This window comes from Tiliqua scincoides, chromosome 4, assembly GCF_035046505.1.
Source record: "Tiliqua scincoides isolate rTilSci1 chromosome 4, rTilSci1.hap2, whole genome shotgun sequence".
Taxonomy (NCBI): Eukaryota; Metazoa; Chordata; class Lepidosauria; order Squamata; family Scincidae; genus Tiliqua; species Tiliqua scincoides.
Window position 1 is genome coordinate 191,808,772 of NC_089824.1, and position 22,179 is coordinate 191,830,950.

Genomic DNA, 22,179 nt, shown 5'->3' on the forward strand with positions numbered 1-22,179 from the left:
CTGCTCATCAGTTTTTCTGCAAGAGCAGCTGTTGGTTGGTCAATAATAGTATCTCACAGCATGTTGGCATTTCGTATCTCCTATGTGGGTGCAGGTAGGGTGCAGACTGCAGGTGGGATGTATTCTTCCTCAGTTGCTAATAAAAAAATCTTTCTATTGTACACTGTCTGGCTCACCGCAATGCTGAAGAACAACACAGATGCACAAAAAGAAACCACTTGCCGAAGCACATGGCAGGGAGATGGCATTTCCTTACAAGCGCCCATTTGTCCTTTATATTCACAGCATGCCTCCCACTATTAAATATGAATTGGCCTGGCAGCTGCTCCTTCTTTTGATGCACAATCCTCCAAACAGCAAGGCAAGTCGTCCAGGTTGTTTGGAGTGCTTGAGCTTCTCCTAGGAAAAAGGAGACTCCTCAACTTAAACTGTTGGTTCTTGAGGGATGCTGAGCCGTCAAGTCAAGCTAGAGTCTGGCTGCTATGAAGCTGAGGTAGTTTGAGGGAAAGACCACCTTGTAGAAAATTACCTTAGTGCCGGCTCATTCGTTGTATGGAACTGGAGAAAGAAGAAGCATGGGTGACATATAGCCAATCTTTCTCTATCCCTGTTCCTGCTACAAAGGATTCCAGGGAGTCATTCAGATTTCTTTCTCAGCTCCCTCCTCCCCGTTTTTTTCCAGAGAAGATGCCAACACTTCTGCAAAAGTGGCAATAGAAGTTTGGGGTTTGTTCATGCAGACTCTCACATGGATTGTGGCTGTACTTTGGGGCCAGCTAAAGACCTTCTGACACCTGAGGCATCATGCCAAATGCTGCCCCCTTACCCAACGATGTGCCAGACACTATTCCTCACCTATCTTGGTGAGGAACTTGGTACTCCACATTTCCTCTTCCTCTCTGTCCGCATCTTTTTTTTCCAAATCAGTGAGTGGAAGAAGAAGGAGCAGTGGAGGCAAACAGGCAAGAAATGGGTGCTCCCCCCACCCAAACTGTGGCCTGAGGCGACTTCTTCAGTTGTCTTCGTGAATGGGTTGGGCTTTCTCTACATTATGGAATCTGTCATGGGCCCCAAATGTTACTAGCCCTGTGGCTGAAGCCAGTAGTGCAGCTCTTCAGCCCAGATGACTTGTGGAACCAATAGGGGCCTAGCTGGTGCCATACAATAGTTGCACCCCACATTACGGTCTTGGTTCCTCAGTCTGAATGATGTTAACAGAGCAACAGGTTTGCCTTACCTGCAAAAATGAGTACTTGACCATCTGCCTGCCTAGAATCATGTTTTCTGGCTCTGGTTGTTCTGACCCTCATCTACTTAATCTGGCTCATCACCACACCTGCTGCCTCTGAGCCCCGGTGGCAGACTTGCCATTAAATCAAAGGGGTAAATGCCCCAGGCACGGAGCTTCGCGCTCCTCTAGGACCGCACAGAAGCCTCTCCAAGGCTCCTGATGGTGTCAGAAAATGTGCCCCGGTTTGCCGGAAGCACAGTTTAAAACATTGGGGAGGCTTCCCTGACGCGTCCTGGAGTTGTACTAGGCTCTGTGCACTCCGGGGAAGTGGGGAGGACGGATTTGCTCATGGGGGGTGGCAGCATCCCACAGGGGACGCCATCACAGAGCTCTGCCCTGGGGCGTGCGGCAGGAGAGGTCCACCACTGCTGAGCCTTCTCACCCTCATCTGGCTGTTCTGCAATCGGACACACCCAGCAGCAGTGTCCCTCAGAGCCAGGTCAAGGCCTGAGAGCCATACCCTACAAACAAACCCCAACTGTGACTACCTGTCTATGGTGCATTCAGAACCATGTGGCATAAGGGCAAAAGAACCCTCTCTTCTTCTGTTTCCATAGGGGTACAGCAAGGAAGCCGTCACCTAAGCTGACAGCCATTTGTATATCTTTATATGTGTTGTCAGTTATATCCATCTACTTAGAAAGGGCTGGAAATAACAAAAGCAAAATACAACATTGCAATTTCGGTGGATGGGGGATATTCCATGAAGCTACATATACTGTATTCAGGAACAGCATTTCCACAGTTTTTCACAATGTCATTGATTGTGCGACTGGCACAGTACGTTATCGATTGATGCATTTAATCTCAGATTTGTGTATGGCGTTTCAGCAGGGTCAGAATAAGGGTAGTGGGTTATATCGTTTTCAGTGTAAGAGTCTGGGGCTGCAATCCTATACACACTTTTCTGGGGAGTAAGCCCTATTGAGCACAGTAAGACTGACTTCAGAGTAAACATGCCTAGGATTGTGCTGTGACAAATTCAACACAGTACAAAGCAGGCAAGACTGTATGATAATCAGGGCCAACCTTAGGAGCTGCAGGGCCTGACACTAAACATTTTTGCAGGGGCCCCACTTCCCCCTGCAAGCTTCCCCACTCACAGCACAATTCTGCGTATGTCTCCTCAGCGGTAACTCCCAATGTTTAATGAGGCTTACTCCCAGGAAAGTGTGTCTAGGATTGCAGCCTCAGTGGGGTGAACTGTAGTAACAAGTGCAGGGCAGATGGTGCTCCGTGCAAAGCGCAGTGGTGGTGGTGACATGATGATGTCACCACCAACTATTTCTGCAGGGATTCTCACATCTCAGATCCACTGTTGTCACATTATTGCCCTGCAAAGAGTACAATTAAGAATTTGCTCTGCCATGTCTCCATCCAATTTCATTGAATTGATAGGTAAATGTGATGTCTCAGACTGCCATAACCATGGAGCACCCAGTGGGTGTACCTGCCAGTTGCCAGTTGCAACTTCATAAAATCTTCTTAAAGGCAAAAAACTTCATAAAAGAGAGGCACAGTGATCTGAACTGAGTGACAGAGGCAGTGATGGGAAGTTTACACTGTCAATTTTGCAGCAGGCCTGTTTCATGATGAGGTGCCACAGCTTCCAAGGATTATGCCTCTCAGACAATTGAGGAAAAGCTTTCCCTGCACTGTCCATTCTTCCCCATTTCCCTTCCGACTGACTGCCAGTTCAGAGATGGCAGACTGCGTTATCACACGGAGGAAAAAGAACTCCACAAGCTGTCACTGCTTGAGTTACTGCAAGTGTAAATTCTGACAAGTGAAATGATAACCTGCCATCCTATCTAATCTCGATTCCTTAGAACAAAGCCTGCTAATAATAGTAATCTCAATTAGCACCATCTTGATGTCTAAGAGTGCGCCAGTGAATGACAGCTGAAATCCTCTCTACAGCAGCCAACACTAGCCCCTGGCTACATAGTTAAGTATTTGCATCTAGTTTCAATATATTAGTTTGGTGACAAAAGTTTTCACAGGAAGTTTTGTGCGTGTGTGCATGCGTGCGTTTGGAAGAAAAAATGGAGTTGCTAAACTTAAAACTTAATTGCTTTTGTGAAATACTCATTGAAGCAGCTGATCAGAAGATGGACAACGAGATTCCTAGCCTTATCACTAGCCAACAACCAGCTTTCAACTCTGGCACCTGCTTCCTAACCCCTTGTCACAGCACACATGTGCCATATTTCGTCTGATCAACCACGGATATGAAGCTGGAGATAAGGTAGGGTCTCCAGCTCCTTTATGCTGCATCCTGGAGCAAAAAGGATAGAAGAAGAGAATGGAGGAACATAAACGATGGAGGATGTCTTCTGGGGATGGAGGAACAATGGAGTGAGTACAGGCACGCACTGCCATATGTAGTAGAAAGGGCAGAGAGGTAGTTCACTGTCCCACTCACCAGGAATATGACTGGAGCTTTGGTTTGCCACTGCAACTAAAGCTCATCTATAGAATGAGGCAGTTTGAAGCCCCTTGGATCCATAGTGTTCCACCAGGGCTAGAAAGAAGGGGAAAAAAGAGCAAAGGATCAAGAGACAGGGAAAGGAGAGAACAGCTGCCCAAGCTTGGTGACAGGCATCCTGGCCTTGAGGGAAAGGCGTATTCTCTAGGATGGGGTCACAGGGCAATTGCCCTATGAACAGCTTTCCCCATGGCCAGGTATTAAGGGAGTGCCTGAGGCTTTCCCCACCTGCTCTGTTGTCCCTCAGGCTATTTCCCCCCTTGCAGGATTACAGACATGTGTTTACCCCTGCCAATAGGTACCTGACACCCCACAGGGAGAAACAGTAACTGGCAGGAGAAGCATTTTGGAACAGAAAAATGGCAGATGAGGGAAGGGGTTAAGCACTCTCTCCCTTCTCAACTCAGAACTACCCCAATCTCTGCTCAGTTGCCCCCACTGGAAGCTGCTTTTCTTAACCAAAAAAAGGAGGTCAAAATAATATTACATGGGTTTGCTAAATGGGCAAAAGGCTCTTTTTCAGTGGTGCTCCTCTTATATTTAGCAGGGGGAGAGCAACTGACCCTCTCATCCCATCATGGTGGAATGGAGTAACTCAGGGGAGATGGGGGGGGACACTGGAATAGCAAAGGGGGTACAGGAGGGTACAAGGCCTTGATGGGGTGTCAAGGGAAGTCTTTTGGGACAGGGACAAGATCAACAATTAGTTATCTGATTTTTTTCTGTAAACAGCTTTGTGTGAACGGTTTTGTTGAAAAGTAGCACATAAATAGTCTTAACAATAATAATCTGAGAATACTAGAACTCCTATTGAGTTGTGTGAGTGTCATCAAGTTGGCCACAGGTTTTTGTTGGTTACTGATCTGTTGGGTGACCTATGCTTTTTGTCCATCTGTCCCCCTACTTTTAAAGGGGGGAAAAGGCAAAAAAAGCTTTTGGCTGCTCAGAGTGGTTCATAACCACTCGGAACGCAGCGTAACCTGGAAGTAATTGGCAGTGACGTAGTTATGTCACTGTAATTACTTCCAGATTTTGTTGTATGGGGGAGAGTAAAAAAATTTTTATCCCCCTGGGTGCCAGAGTTATGCCACTGTCGTTGTATCTTTGTATCCAGTGGCTGTGACTGGTGTTCCTTCTGCATCTTTTTTAGATTGCAATTCCTTCAGGGACAGGGAACTATTTATTGATTTGTTTAGCTATGTAAACTGCTTTGGGAATTCCTTTTGGTTAAAAGTGGTAAGTAAATATGTAAGTAAATAAATAACGTTGTTTGCTCTTAAGATCCCCTTCCCAAAGCACTCATGCCAAAGCTTCCACTGAAATACAGGAAGGTAAGAAAAGTGCCCTTTTTGCTGTGTGTATTGCATCAAATACTCTCATTTCATGAGACAAGATGAATGTCGTTTTATTTTTTCTTCCCCTGCTGTTCCTATACAGTCAACATCGCTCTGGGATGACGAACTGAATTCTATTCAGGTACATTCATTATCAGTACAGTGGCTCCAAAGGCAGAATTATTGTTACAGATAATATAGGTGAGTCAGAAAGAACGCCCCAAAAAATGTTCACAAAAAATGTTGCTAAGCTGAGTTCGCCAAGTCAATAGTAAGAGAAAGTATTTAACAGCGCAAACCTAACTAAATTCCCACACAGCAATGCAGTGGTGATAGCACGGGCTATGCTGAGACCCACAGAGAAATTTCAACTGCTGGAGGTCTCCTCAGGGTAAGGGGACATTTGTCAACTTGCCTAAGGGTAAGCCCCAGCAGCTGCTGTGGGTCAACTCAGACCTGCACCAGTGATATTGCTGGCACAAGGCCAAGTTAATCTGTGCAGGAGGATCAGGCACGGGAAGGCATGTAAGATATGGTACATGCCAGTGCTGCCGATCCTTCCCCCTCCTGGACCCGATCTGCCCATCTAGCCCTCATCACTGCCTTCCCCCAGCAGAAGAAGAGAAACAGACAATTCGTTACTACAGATAGTTGCCCTAGAAACAGAACCACAGAACCTGGAAGAGCCTTCCAGAAGTGACATCACAAGAGGCGAAGACCATGGAGGTCAGTCTGCAGCAGAAAAACATTGAAAATTGTGAGATGCAATATGCCTGTTTTGTCTCACTCAGGAAGGCTCTTTGCTGGATGCTGCCATGGCAAGGCATCTGCATGACCCCCCTCCCAGTTGCACATACCTGATCTTGTCTGATCTCAGAAGCTAAGCAGGGTCAGGCCTGGTTAGTACGTACTTGGATGGGAGACCACCTGGGAATACCAGGTGCTGTGGGCTTATACCAGGGTTGTCCAAACATTTTGGCAGGAGGGCCACATCATCTCTCTGACACTGTATCCAGGGGCCAAATTAATTTACATTTCAAATTTGAATAAATTTACATAAATGAACATATTAGGGATGGAACTTATATGAATGAATGAAGGTCTTATATGAACTATAAAAGGCCTTGTGCAAAGCAAGGTCAGCCTTTCCTTCACTGCCACTGCTGCATCACAGACGTGAAACAGCAAGTAGTGGAAGGAGCCCTCGTCCCACAGCTCAAGTGAGAAGTCGAACAGTTGTCCTCTTGCTGACAGCAGTTGTATTGGGCCAGCATGAGCTCCAAAAAGTCTCTGGAGGGCCAGAGACTCATTGGAGACTGAGGGCTCCCTGAGGGCCTGATTGAGAGCCCCTGAGTGGCCCCCGGGTCGGGGTTTGGGCACCCCTGGCTTATACCTTAGTCTTTCAAGACTGAAGGTTGCCAACCATGCATGACCCACACATGCAGAGATCTTTGAGTGCGAACTCTGGCTTCTTGGCCATTTTGTTCACACACTTTCAAATCAAAGTGGGAATCTTGGCTAAATGGACCAATGCTCTGACTCAGTGTAACTTCATATGTTAATATTTCCAAAATTTGGGGGGGGGGGGTCATTTTGTGATATCTAGTCAATGCCCAAGGTCATTCTAAAATATTTCTATTTTAGAAGTACTACTACAAAATCTGAAAAGGCAGTTTGACCAGACACCATGGTGGGATGGGAAAAAAAATGATCGCGCACAGCAAGGACAATGACGGCTCCACAAGAGCACTCCCAATGAAAAGCTATTATCAGTACGCAGCCTCAAATTATCTTGAGGCACAGCTGAGATTTCCTTCCCCACTCCACCCCTTTTCCCCTATTGTGATATTGTTTCTGGGAAATAAGCTGCAGCAGTGATTGTACCCTTTACATATCTGGAGTTTTGTTTTTTCACCAAGTAGCCATAAGCTCTAATCCAACTTGGAAACACCCATCATACTTTAAAACATGATTTTCTTAGTCGTAGAAATCAAGGCAAAGACCCAGAAAGATATCAACGGGCACATGGCAAAATCTAAAATGCAGCCCAGCAATGCAAAGAGCAACAACCACAAAATAACCAGCCCAGCCAGGTTCATTGGTCTCTGAGTCAGAAGAACAGGATTGCCTGTTCCGTTTCCTAGGAAGTGAATTACCGGTAGATTGCAAAGGATACGTGAAAGACGGCAGCCTACCCAAGCACTACCAGACAGGTTCACAGAAATTAAGCAGCGACTGAAGATTGATCTCTCCCTTTCATGTAGGCAGAGATTATTCTTTGGCTGCATCACACATTTCAGTGCTGTCCACTGACACTGGAAGTGGCCCAGTCAGGCTCCGGCCACCTACACCTTCCAACTCACAGTTTGACTTCATTTAAGAGAATCAGACTTCTGAAACTGAAACTGAGAATCAGACTTCTATTTTTGCACAAACATTTCTTCATTCTTTTCTTTATTTCTTAATGTTCTTCCATAACAGTGACTTACACTCACACCATGTGCTCAGGTTGCCCACTTGTAAACTCTTAAGTGTTTACAAGAGCGCTTACCACTTACAGAGTGCTTACCACTCTGTAAGTGGTGGCAATGTGCTCTAGTCGGAACACACACACACAGAGGAAAAAATACAAGGCATTTGTAGATGTACAGTATCTGCAAGTATTTTTTTTTTTTGCCAGATATGAATTATCATGGATGTGTAGTGCAGAACATCTAGTAATTTGAAAATCCTCTTTGAGCAGTCAGTCAATAATACGCTGATGCCCTCAGTGGTGTAGCTAGAAGGGGTGCAAAGTGCTAAGTTTTGCAGGGAGCCTCAACACAGTGTACAATCAGCCCCACCCCTTCAGAGACATTCTGGGCGGTGGGAGCCAAACAGAGACATTTGCCTCTGTTGACACTGAAGGGGAGGGGGAGGGTTCACTTGCACGCTGCGGTGAGGCTCCCTGCAAAACTTAGTCTTTTGCACCCCTCTGGCTATATCACTGGCTGCCCTAAAGAGACATGTGCAAGCAAAAACAGGAATACTCTCTTATTTAGGCCACAATCCTAATCAGTTTTCCAGCACTGACATAAGGGCAAAGCAACTCCGAGGTAAGGGAACAACCATTTCCCTTACCTTGAGGAGGCCTCCATGACTGCCCCCCAACTGCAGGATGCAGCACATGCCACACTGGCACAGCTATGCCAATGCTGGAAAGTTGGTTAGGATTGCACCCTTATTTCCTTACATACAGCCCATCCTATGCAGGATTGGGCTGTTGTGCAGAGTCTCTTACAACAGCAGAAGGCAATGGTTTCCAAATGAGCATGTAGTGTTCTGTCAGTGGCCATTTTGTGTGTCCTGCTGCAAAACGCAGCTGCACTGCAACTTTGCTGCTGCACCTGCTGGGCCAGGTAAGGTAATGGTGGGGGCAGGGTTGGGCAGGGAGGCGGAAGGAATGGGGTAGAGGTGGGGAAGCTATGGGCCTCCCCCCTGGACCCTATCCGCCCCTGTCTCTGCCTTCCCCCACCCAGTTACACCTCCTCCCAGTACTCCCCCCAGCTCTTGTGCTGCTCGGTGGGTACTCCTTGTGGGTCCAGCACTGGTGGGATGACGGAAGGATTTCCACTGGTGCTGCTTACTTACTGGGGGTCGTGAAGGGCTTTTTGGCACTTTTGCAATACCCTAGGCCAGCACAGCATTTGTTGCACCCGCATTAGGGCACAATCCTAACCAGGTCTACTCAGAAGTAAGTCCTATTTTGTTCAATAGGGCTTACTCTCAGGAAAGTGTGGTTAGGACTGCAGCTAGTTGAAGATTATGCCAAAACAGGGCAAGTCTTTGCATGTTTACTTGGAAGTACGTCCCACTGTGTTCAGGTGGGCTTACTCCCTACAAGGGCGTTTAGGGTTGCAGCCATAGCAGTTTTCTATACAGAAAGACAATTTTCCATTTTTAGCCATTTCCTAAAAGGGAAACACTTCGTGCCCATTCCACTCTCCATTGTTGCAAGATCCTTCAGCTGTAAAGCTGTGCCTTGAACACTTCAAAAACTTCAAAAGCATTCAAAGCAAGAGGCAGAACATTCAGTCTCATGACACCTTTCACATTTTGCTTGTAAAGATGCAGGTTTCTCAGACCGACAGAGTGAGTGCCGGGGCTATCCAAAGAGGCTGACCTTAAGATGTAGCGACGCTCCGGTCAACACTCAGATTGGAGAAAGACAGCACATGGCACCCACGCATTTGTTCCGCTCGTCTTGGGGGTGTAACTGCTTGGACTACTGACAAAATCACCATGAGCAGAGCTGACAGCACATAGCTAGACAAAAGGCACCATATCGAGTATCGTCAGAGGGTTATTCCCAAGAGCTCATTCACAACATAGTAGGCTAATGAAGGGGCAGATTTTCAAAAGACACCAGCACCTTAGATATACATGGGAAGCTGATCTTTTGGTTTAGGTTTTTGATATCTGGTTTCAGTGGCACTTTTTAAAAGCCTGAAATCATACTTTGCTGCATATATGTGCCTCTTTCCTTCTTATAATAGTTGATTCATGAATTGTTTCCCACCATATCGAAAAACAAAACAACAGTATAAGAGCAACGTGGGTCAATATTTCTCAGGTGCAAATAATTCCCAGGAACAGACTTGTCACCTTTACATCAGAAGTCCACGACAACCCCAAGCATAGCTGTCAATTGAAATGGGTCCCTGTGCCTCTTAACAGCTGTGAAGGCAGGGAACCTGAGATGTGCCTCTTTTCTCTGGCCACATACTAGAAGATGCATGTTAACCTTTTCCTTCCTGCACCTGTATTATGAACACAGGAGTCCTGCCCCAAATTCAAGCTGACAACTCCCTGCCCCTCCCTCCAACTGAGCTGGCAACACTGGAACAAACAAGAATAGGAAGCATTTTATACTCTAAGAATGGTGGCACCACAACCACAACATTGATCACATCTCAACAATACAAGCCTCTCTGCCTTTGTCCCCTGGCAGCCTTGCTACCTCCTCTAACCTCCTTCTTGCTGCTTAGCTGTCACACCTGCTGCCAGCTCTAGGACTGTTTTTGTTTGCCAGTGTTCAGTGCTCTCTACCAAGAAGCACAAATGCATCAAGGAATGACAGGTGAATGCTTCCAGGCACAAGGCACATGAGGGTCCACAATAATGGGAAAGTGCTGAGGAAGCTGATGTGGAGCTGGCACAGAAGGTCAGGGGGTAATAAATGCTGAGAAAGGAAGCCAGTATACATTATCTTTAAGATGAGTCATTCAGTATCTTTCCTAGCCTGCCACTAGGATTGCTGATCCTAGACCTTAAAGACGATCTTCTACTGTCAAGAACTGTGTAGAAAGGAGACTCTTCCATCTCTGCACACCTCCAGCTCACCAAGCCATGCACCTGCAGCTGCCCTTCTGCTTTTCCTCCAGTTCCTCCTTGAAAAGAAAGAGGCAAGCAGAGTGAAAGAAAAAGTGCAGAGGAAAAGAGATGGGTGAGAGGTGCTCTAGCCCACCACACACACACCCTCCACACTTCCTTCTCCAGTCTACTTCTGTCTTCCTTTTCAGGGGTGAGAAAGAGCAGCAAAGGAGGTACCCCTGCCAATCTGCTACCAGAGGCAGTGAACAATGGACCAAGTGATTGTTTGCACCCTGTTTACCCAAACCTACAGCTGGAAAATGTACAGTTTTTGCTTTCTACCTTCCACTCTTTGATTTCATAATGATACTATCAAGAGTCTAGACCAGGGGTGCCCAAACCCCGGCCCTGGGGCCACTTGCGGCCCTCGAGGACTCTCAATGCGGCCCTCAGGGAGCCCCCAGGCTCCAATGAGCCTCTGGCCCTCCGGAGATTTGTTGGAGCCCCCACTGGCCCGACACAGCTGCTCTTAGCGTGAGGGCAACTGTTTGACCTCTGCATGAGCTGTGGGATGAGGGCTCCTGCCACTGCTTGCAATTTCACTTCTGTAATGCAGCAGAGGCAGCAAAGGAAAGGCCAGCCTTGCTTTGCACAAGGCCTTTTATAGGCCTAGAGCTATTGCAAGACCTTCATTCATTCATATAAGTTCATCTTTAATATATTCATTTATGTAAACTTATGTAAATTTATTCAAATTTTAAATGTAAATTAATTCTTCCCCCCCCCCCCCGGCCCCTGACACAGTGTCAGAGAGATGACGTGGCCCTCCTGCCAAAAACTTTGGACACCCCTGGTCTAGACTTAAAGCCCAATCTTAATTAAATCTTCCCCTGACAGTGCAGTCTTACTAATGAAGTGTGTACTGTATCCTTTGGGGGGGGAGGGCAGTCCAGAGGCCTCCTCAAGGTATTTTGCTCCCTTACCCCAGAGCAAGTCTCTGCTGCCCCAATGGATCTCCTTGGATCTGCACCAGCTATTTTGCTGGTGCAAGTCCAAGGAGAGTAAGGAGAGAGAAGGGGTTAGGATCTAGCACATGCCAATGCTGCTAATGTCCTCCCCTCCCTTTCCCATTCTGCCCCTTGCCTCCCCCCTCCCCACCCAGAAACTCACCCATTCCTCCCCCTCCATGCCCCAGCCAGTGTTCTGCTGTCACAAGGGGCAACCTAGTCCTACTTAGGATTGAGCTGCAAGGGTGTAATCCTATATGCACTTTCCTGGAAGTAAACACCACTGAACACAATGGAGTGTTTCTGAGTAGGTTCTGAGTAGTGGTCCATAGTAACAGCCTAATCCCAACAAAAGTCCCACCTCTGCACTGGATGTCTTTGTGGTGGCAGTAGTTGGAATCTACTGATTTTGGATCAGGCATGGAGGAAGATCAACAGAAAAGAGGGAGACACCAGCACTAGGGCTCCCTTCTCCCAGAGCATCACAGATGAATAAAAATGTGACACTGAAAGCTGATATAGCATAAGCTCTCTTATCACATTCAAACAACATTAATTGAATATGTGGAGGTGGGAAGTGGAACCATGTCCACTGGAAGTGGGACCATCTCCACCTGTTCAGAAAGAAGTATGCACTGGGCTCTGTGTTTATGCAGATATATGCGTAAGGGCTTCTGTTTGATATTAACCCTGTGTAATCCTAGTTCTTGATTGGATGTACAGAGTCTACATGTGTATTGTAATATCTGCATAGAGCTTCTTCTGAATGAATGTTATAGTGTATAAGAACACAGGAAGTTGCCATTGCTCAGTAATGTTCACTGATTGGCTGCAGCTCTCCAGGATTGCAGACAAGAATTCTTCTGGGTCCTACCTGGAGACAAGAGGGACTGCACTTGAGACCCTCAACACGCAAAGCACATGTAGTACCACTGAGCTAAAACCCTTCCTTATCTTATTATGCTGCATCTTTGGAACAGATAAAATAGGCTGTATGTAAATATTTTAGCATCTCAACTACACCAGAACCAGCAGGCATCACTTTTTAAAATGCTGATGTTTGTTCCTTTGGCTACATTATTGGTATAGTGCAATCTTATGCATGCATACTCAGCAGGAAACCCCAGAGCTTAATGAGGCTTACTGCTAGGTATGTGTGTGTAGAACAGCAGACTGAGAGCCTGATCCTCTGGTCCGCACCCTGCCTCTGTGGCTCTGTGCCTCTGCACCGTGCCTCTGCGGGGCTTACTGTTGGGCTCCCAACGGAGCTGGCTCAGCTCTGGCCGGCGCCGAGCCAGCGCACAGCGGGCACCCAGATTCCGCAGCCCGACAGTCTCCATGACTGCCGGGCTGCAGAACGGGAGATGGGGGTGTGGTTGGGGGCATGAGGGAGGCGTTCCGGAGAGACATGGCTGGGGGCATGGGGAAGGTGTGTCGGGGGCGGGGGAGAGGCGGGTCTATGGAGCCAAGTTCCGCAGAATCCAGGGTGCTTGGGCAGGGCTGCTCACCCTACACGAGCGCCTTCCCTTTAGCGGCGACCAAACAGTCGCCGCTAAAGTGAGTAGTCGCATTGCGGGACTGCTTCCCTTACTCGGGGGAAGGGGACGAATGTTAATCAGCTCCTTCTCCCAAGGAGCCTCCCGCGGTATCGTGAAAGGCGCTGGATCCGGCGGGAGCCCTCCGTGGACCCGCCAGGTCCCGCAGTTCCGGGCAGCTCAGGATTGGGCTGCCCATCTGGTTGGTGCTCCCAGGGGACTAACGGGGCTAGCACATTGATGTTTTAAGGTGTTGATTGACTGTAATTGTTTTTTACTTGATTTTAATTGTTGATGTTATGTATGCATTTATTCTATGTTATTATGATGATATTTTATGAATTGGTGTAGCCACCTTGAGCTCCAGAAAGGTGAGATATAAACCTTTAAATAAATATTAAATGTTATTGCTTATTTCTATCATTTTTTAGGCTGCAGTCTTATGCACATTGAACTGAAAAGTAATCCCCACTCAGCCCCATGGAAGTAACTTTTGCGTAAATGTGCATAGGACTGTGCTGTTAATATGCAATATTCTTCACAGACTTTGTCTTCTCCTTATTAATTTCATGTATATGCACACATGCTCTCGTAGTATCAAAATGCAATCCAAAACTCACTTGATACTATCCTAGAATCTCTGCCTGCTAAAGTGGCAAATATAATTTGCATTATGGCAGGGATGTTCACCAAAATTCAAGATGTTCAGAGCTAATTAGCAAGATAATTCTGCAGACTGATTAATTAACTGCTACAAAGTAGAGTGCTTTCACTGTACAGGCTTCATTAACTATGTCTGAGCCAGGCTAACCCTTCCTGTTAGATCAGCGATTTTCAATCTTTTTCATCTCGTGGCACACTGACAAGGCGCTAAAATTGCCAAGGCACACCATCAGTATTTTGACAATTGACAAGGCACACTATGCTGCTGGTAGGGGGCTCAAATCCCCCAATGGCTGTACTAATAAATTACCCCCCCCCCAACTCCTGTGGCATACCTGCGAACCATCCGCGGCACACCAATGTGTCATGGCACAGAGGTTGAAAATGGCTGTGTTAAATGTTCCTTGCTCATATACCACTTCCAAGCTGGCCAGAAACAAGCTCTGCAACATGTGGGACAGAACCAGTCATGGTTACCACAATCCCCACTGGGCAGGGCATTCTGGGGCAAGTCTGGGAGGAGAAAGGAACCTCCATGCAACCTGGAGGTGGGTCTTTCAGGGCTAAAAATAGGCTTGGAAACGGCATGTTTTGGCTGCAAAAAAGGTAAAGGAAAAAGGCAGCAAAAAGGAAATTATTTTGGCACTTTTTGTGTGTTTAAAAGGATTTAAAATTGGGCCCCAGTAACTGCGAATTCCATATCCATGGAGTTTCAGAACAGAACTCCTATGGACACCAGGGTTACCATTAAATGGTAATTAAAAAAAAAAATCTTATCCATGATTTTCAATAGCTTAATAAGGGAATTCAGCTTGTTTTTTATTGCCTTGTCTAGAGTTAGGAGGATTTCAGTAAAGGCTATGCTTTGTTTTGCCAAAGAGGAATAAATAATACATTTTTTCCATAATTGTTCTGTTGCATTTGACTTCTTAATTTAATTTGGCAATGGTACTTGATTTTTGATTGGCCAGCCAGCCTATTGGTTATCCTTTTCAAAATCCAATTCATAAATCAAAGATATCTCAATATGGTGTTTTTTTTAAATTCCTAATATTTTCAGTGCTAATTCTACTTCTTCATAGATCATCATTGAATGAATTATTTTTCATTTCACTTCAGCAATTTCTTGTGTCTTTTCCAACATGGAGCCTCGAGACTGATTTCTATTGTCATACATTTGAAAGTAAAATTGTTAATTTCTCCAAGATGTTATCCTTTCTTTGCTTTTTTGAATTAGTATTTCATTGTGTTTCCATGAAAACCGCCCTGTATTTAATTTTCCCCATGGATAGCTGGCTTTGGTAGAACCTTATATCAAATATTTATAGTACTTTAAATCAAATATTTTATATCAAATTGATCCTTGAGTGCTTAGTTTAGTGATATTTAGGGTCTGATCTTAAGCCAGGGCAGCACTGTCGCCTGGTGCACTGCTTAGTAACTGCTGTTGTGTGAATGCCATAAGATAGTGTTTCTCAAACTGTGAGTCACAAGAACATAAGAACATAAGAACAGCCCCACTGGATCAGGCCATAGGCCCATCTAGTCCAGCTTCCTTTATCTCACAGCGGCCCACCAAATGCCCCAGGGAGCACCCCAGATAACAAGAGACCTCATCCTGGTGCCCTCCCTTGCATATGACATAGCCCATTTCTAAAATCAGGAGGTTGCGCATACACATCATGGCTTGTACCCCGTAATAGATTTTTCCTCCAGAAACTTGTCCAATCCCCTTTTAAAGGCATCCAGGCTAGACGCCATCACCACCTCCTGTGGCAAGGAGTTCCACAGACCGACCACATGCTGAGTAAAGAAATATTTTCTTTTGTCTGTTTTAACTGTCCCTACACTCAATTTTAGTGGATGTCCCCTGGTTCTGGTGTTATGTGAGAGTGTAAAGAGCATCTCTATATCCACTCTTTCCTTCCCATGCATAATTTTGTATGTCTCAATCATGTTCCCCCTCAGGCGCCTCTTTTCTAGGCTGAAGAGGCCCAAACATCGTAGGCTTTCCTCATAAGGAAGGTACCCCAGCCCAGTAATCATTTTAGTCGCTCTCTTTTGCACCTTTTCCATTTCCACTATGTCTTTTTTGAGATGCGGCAACCAGAACTGGACACAATACTTCAGGTGTGGCCTTACCATCGATTTGTACAACGGCATTATAATATTAGCCGTTTTGTTCTCAATACCTTTTCTAATGATCCCAAGCATAGAATTGGCCTTCTTCACTGCCGCTGCACATTGGGTCGACACTTTCATTGACCTGTCCACCACCACCCCAAGATCTCTCTCCTGATCTGTCACAGACAGCTCAGAACCCATCAGCCTATATCTAAAGTTTTGATTTCTTGCCCCAATGTGCATGATCTTACACTTACTGACATTGAAGCGCATCTGCCATTTTGCTGCCCATTCTGCCAGTCTGGAGAGATCCTTCTGGAGCTCCTCACAATCACTTCTGGTCTTCACCACTCGGAAAGGTTTGGTGTCGTCTGCAAACTTTGCAACCTCACTGCTCAACCCTGTCTCCAGGTCATTTATGAAGAGCACCGGTCCCAGGACAGATCCTTGGGGCACACCACTTTTCACTTCTCTCCATTGTGAAAATTGCCCATTGACACCCACTCTCTGTTTCCCAGTCTTCAACCAGTTCTCAATCCATGAGAGGACCTGTCCTCTAATTCCCTGATTGTGGAGTTTTTTCAGTGGCCTTCGGTGAGGGACTGTGTCAAATGCCAGATATATAATGTCTACGGGTTCTCCCGCATCCACATGCCTGCTGACCTTTTCAAAGAATTCTATAAGGTTCATGAGGCAAGACTTACCCTTACAGAAGCCATGCTGATTCTCCCTCAGCAAGGCCTGTTCGTCTATGTGTTTTGAGATCCTATTTGATGAGGCATTCCACCATCTTACCTGGTATAGATGTTAGGCTGACCGGCCTATAGTTTCCCGGGTCCCCCCTCTTTCCCTTTTTAAAGATAGGCGTGACATTTGCTATCCTCCAATCTTCTGGAACCATGGCCATATTTTAGTCAAGAGATCAGCAACTTCATTCTTCAATTCCTTAATAACTCTATAAATAATAAATAAAAGACCCACTAGGTGGGCTGCAAGCCAATTTCAGGTGGGTCCCCATTCATTTCAATATTTTATTTTTAATATATTAGACCTGATGCTATCATGGAATGTGACTGCATTTGGGGAAATATTACAGGACTTTACAAGCTACTATGTATATTCTTTTAACAAAGATAGTAAATGGAACTTACTCCTGGGTAAGTGTGGGTAGGATTGCAGCCTAGGATTGTTAAAAATTTTCCTGTATGATGATGTCACTTCCGGTCACGACATCACTTCCAGTGGGTACTGACAGATTCTCATTCTAAAAAGTGGGTCCTGGTGCTAAATGTGTAAGAACCACTGCCGAAAGCATGTTGCTGCCAGTGGTAAACCTATAGTGCAAGCACAGAGGCCAGAGCCAGTCAGCACTGGACCTCAGCACCAGGAGAACATGCTGTGGGAACTCTGGTCAGTAAGTGTTCCTGCCGGCAGATGGTGAGGCTTTTCAGGGCAGAGGGAGGGTGGTGAAAAGGCAGGAGAAGGCAGAACTGGGCAGAGTGAGGGGAGGATTGGGCCCAGGAAGGAGGCAGGAATGGTGGCAGAATCTGCCACTGAATCCTATGCCCCCTCCCAAACCTGCAAGGCTGACATGGACTCCTCAGGCTGCCCAGGTCATTCAGAAAGGATCTAGTCTAGAAAAAAGATGAGTGTTTCATCACAGCACTGACACAAGGAGGCTGTCACTTTCAACTCCTTAAAATTTTTATGAACTCTACTTTTGTGCAATCAGCCTCTAGGCGTTAAATTAGTGTCTGTACAGTATTATAGAAATAGACTCAGGGGAACAGAAAAACAAACACAAAAGATTGCTTTAAATGTAAAAATAAAACACATCAGTAGAATTCCCCCCCCCCGCCCCGTACCAAAAGTGTTGCGAGTTCTAAGCTGTCAGTATTACTTAATTCATATGCAGCTGTAGAATGCAATGCATGTTTAGTCATACTGTGTTCAATTGGGCCTATTCCTAGGTAAGTATACCTATAACTACAGTCGTTATACAAAGTCCTTATTTAGAATAGTTTTCATTTCTTTACACATGACACATGCTATGTGCATAGTGGTTGAGTAATACATGCAAATTAATATATATTTTGTGCATTTGGGAGAAAAAAAACATGTTTTCAAATGTTTTCCATCTGGTAGTTATTTTTAAAAAAACACACACAACTCTGTAGTGGGAAAAGGGGGGGACAACAGCATTCTTTATCCAGTCTTGCTAATTCTCATTTTGTCAGGAAAAGTTTACAACTAGGTGGTGGTAAACATTTTCCAGCCCAGAGCTTCATTGCCAAAGATCCATCCCACTGTCATGGATGACTGATAAAGAAATGAGCTTTTGATTGCATTTCAGAGAGATGTTTTTGTCTCAGATGAATGATCGAGAACAACCATGCTACCCCGCAAAACGTCATGGCCATGCCACATTGTTAGAAAACAACTTTATCAAATGAATCACATTTCTTAACTGAAAAAAAAGAAAAAAGATTTCCAGTCCAGATAACAGATGCTTCATTTCCCCCCCCCCCCTTTCAAAATCTTAAAGTTCATCTTAATACCACCTGGGCTTTAAAAAATCATGCAGTCACAGTGCCCACGGGGCGAAGGGGAAAAGATACAAAGCTGAACAGGGCAGACCTGTATTCATATTTGCACCTACAGAGGGCTCAATCCTATCAATTTTCCAGCTCCAGTGTAGCCACAATGCAGCCTTGTGGTAAGGGAATATATGTTCCTATACCCTGAGGAGGCTTCAGTGACTGCCCCTCTATTGCAAGATGCAATGTACACCCCACTGGCACAAGTGCACCAGCACTGGAAAATTGAACTGGGCCCTTGATGGTCATCTTCAGATGTTTGATTTACGGATTTAGATTTTTAGGTGATGAAATTCAGAAGTGTGATTTGAGATAGTTAAATGTTGTTTTGAATTGTTTCCATTTTAAACAGTGGTTTAAAAATGGCCTAAACCATCATGTCAATGGTCTCAAACGTGGAGCTTTTAAAACATCCTAAGTGCTCCATGGTTCTCATTGTATCCACACAGTCTCAGCAATATAAGGTAAGTATTGGGAACAATGTGTGCTTATCCTCAGATGCTGCCTTGGACCTGCAACACCAGTGAGTGGCATGCATGAGAGGTGTGGTGCTGTGTGAGGTGGGAGCGCATGAGGCTGCCTGAGAGGTCACATGACAGCAACTTCCACTGCCCTGGCATCACATCAGCTCTTCCTTCACGCAGCAATGTTGCACATCTGTCTTGTATACATGGCAGCAGATGATAAGATGATTTAGCTATTTGGATGCATCCAGACTAACAAGATCCCCCCATCTGCTAATGATTATATTTTGTCAAAATGAGATGAGTCATCCATGCTCAGTGCTTCACTGCTTGTTCTTCTCAGGCAACAATGTCAAGCTTGCTCTCAATTTTCAACCTTTTTCATCTCACAGCACACTGAAAAGGTCCTAAAATTGTCAAGGCACACCATCCGTTTTTGGACAATTCACAAGGCACACCAAGCTGCCTGCGGGGGTGAGGGCTCACAACCCCCAATAGCCCTACTAATAAGCGACCCTCCCCCAAACTCCCACAGCACACCTGTGGACAATTTGTGCCACACTGATGTGCCATGGTTGAAAAATGCTGCTCTCGGGACAGACATCTCACACTGTTCTTCCTCTTCTCTGCCACAATGGAAGCCTTCAATGCATCTATGTTCAATGTACATCACGTCATCCCTGGGGCCATGGCCACTCACTAGGACAGTTCAATGGCTCATCTATTTTCATAGAAGCTCAACCTGAGTCCTCCACCACCCAGTCTCAATTTTCCTCCACTTTCCTCAGTCATTTATCCGCATGAGTGCCAATTCAACCTCATCTTAAGGAAAAGATATGTTAAAAACCAAAGTTCACAATCCCAGGAGGGAGGAACAGACTAAAGACTAGTACCAGGACTATGAGAAACAACAAAGATCAGAGCTGAAAGGTTACAAGTGTTTAAATGCTGGGCACTCTTGTTCCCATTTTAGAGACAGAAAAAAACTCACTAAATTAGGATTTATAGAGTACTACATAATGTGCTAAAGAGGCATATGGGGCTGCCTTATAGTGAGTCAGACCATTGGTCCACCTTGACCAGTGGCATCTACAACACCTGGCACCTGGTCTTTCTTAGATCTACCTGGAGATCCTCTACCTGGAGGAATAAACCTGGAGCTTTTTGCATGCAAAATAAATACTTTGCCACTGAATTACAGCCCCATCTCCATTATGGAAGACATGCACCCAACTCTTTCAGGTCCTCTCTCTCTCTCTCTCTCTGTGACTGCCAGGGACTGTACTGTCCACATGCACACCTAGCCATAGTTTATTTTTCCCCCCTGCAAAACTACAGCACAAAGGGTTTCTCTACTGAAACCGGGAGACTTTTATTCACCTTGCAGCACAAGCCTAGGCACGTCTACTCAGAAGTAAATCCCACTGCGTTCCATGGGGCTTACTCCCAAGAAAGTGTGCAGATAGGATCGCAGCCCCAGGCATATCCACTCAGAAGTAAGTCCCCCACTGCAAGTCAGTGGGGCTTCCTCCCAGGTAAGCGTGGCTCAGCCTGCAGCCTTCAGGCTGCTGGGACTCCGCCAGCTTTTGGAAGTCGAGCCAGGGCGGAGTTGGCAGTGGGGACGCCCGGGGTGAGGAGGAAGGAGGAGATCCGCACACGGCTCTCGGTGGAGCCAGGCAGGAGAAGCAGAAAGCCCCCGGTGGTACTCACGTCGTGGAAGATGGCGAGTCCCTTGCCCTGGCGCTGCGGGCTCTCGGGGGCTCTGGGGCTGTAGGAGTGCTTGGCGGAGAGCAGGCACATCGTCAGCATCTCGGCGCACGCCAGCATCCTGGCAGCGGGCTCGGCTCGGCTCGCGCGGAGGCTGGAAGTCCGGTCCTCGAGCCTCGTCCCCCCTCCGGGCTGCCCTGGTGCCCTGCGATCAGTGCCAGCCAGGCGCGAGGCTGCCCTGCGGTGGTTGGAGGCGACGCGCAGCCACTGAGAGACGCTCTGGCTAGCCTGAGAGCAACTTTCGGGGCTGCCCGCGACGCCTTGCCCTCGGCTCGCTCAGATTGGTCGGGATCTGTGACTGGCAGGCGCAGCTCCGGGCCTTTCATTGGACCTGCCAGAGATGCCTCTTCAGGCCAGCCCAGGGTCGCCTTCCCAGGCTGCCCCTTTCACAAGCAGGGACTCCAATCTTGGCCACCACACACTACGCGCTGCCTGCCTGAAGGACGTGGTGGTGCAGGAAAGGATGAACAAGAGCACAGCTTCTAGGGCAGTGTTTCTCAACCAGTGGTACTGGCACCACCGGTGGTACTTGGGGTGGTGTCTGGTGATACAAGTGGGGCCCCTGCGCCCCGTCACCCAGAAGCAAGACCAGGACCCACAACACAACTAACGTGGTACCAGGCTCCAAAGCATGCTTTTCCGCGCTCAAAAAGCCCTCCCGTCCACCCTGAGTCTCTTACTGGTTGTCGCGTCATATCTGGACTCCCAACCCAGAAGTAACTGGTGATGACGTCATTGCCAGTTGCTTCCAGTGGTACTTCAAATGGGTGGACCATGTGAAGTAGAGCAGAGGACAAACGTTGAGAAACACTGTTCTAGGACAGCAGTTCCCAAACTTTTAAGCACAGGGACCTACTTTTTAAACGACACTCTGTTGGGACCCACCTAGGTTTAAAAGGAGATCTAGAAAGAAATAATATCTTGCTTGCTTGCTTGCTTACTTACTTGCTTACTTACGGCGCAATCCTAACCAATTTTCCAGCACCGAGGTAAGGGCAATGCAACTCCAAGGTAAGGATACAAACATTGCTTGACCTTGAGGAGGCCTCCATGACTGCCCCCCCCCAACTGCAGGATGCAGCACATGTCCCACTGGTACAGAGCTATGTCAGTGCTGGAAAGTTGGTTAGGATTGCGCCCTTACTTACTTATAAGTAAACATAACCAGAAAAAACATTCAAACATTTATCTCCCCGTATTTTCACATGCTTGCAAACTGCAGCAGCTGAGCTCTTTGCAGGGTCATTAGCAGCTACAGTATCTGATTTCTGAATAGCCTCAGGGCTTGAAGCAATCAGTTACCTGATCTTTCCATCACCCTTTGGCTACGCACTAAGAATCAGGTTGTGACCCACCAGTGGGTCCCAACCCACGGTTTGTGAACCACTGTTCTAAGAAACAACTCTGGAGGGCAAACCATGTGAGGAAAGAGCAAAGAAAATGTGTTTGAAAGAGAGTCGGGGGTTCATTTAGAAAGGATAGCATCATGGACAGGAGAGGGGGTGACAAGTTCAACCCATTCATGCATGGGGATCAATGGGTGAATTGGGTTTCTGT

General features: G+C 46.5%; 1 protein-coding gene across 1 annotated transcript in view; it reads right to left on the minus strand.

The window, feature by feature from the left end:
- The window catches only part of NECAB3 (N-terminal EF-hand calcium binding protein 3), a 112,549-nt gene extending 91,761 nt beyond the window's left edge, over nt 1-20,788 (minus strand). The window contains exon 1 of the mRNA XM_066625134.1: nt 20,566-20,788. Within this exon, the coding sequence (XP_066481231.1) occupies nt 20,566-20,682 (117 nt within the window). The 5' untranslated portion in view covers nt 20,683-20,788. The remainder of the gene's footprint in view (nt 1-20,565) is intronic.
- Nucleotides 20,789-22,179: the final 1,391 nt, after the last annotated feature.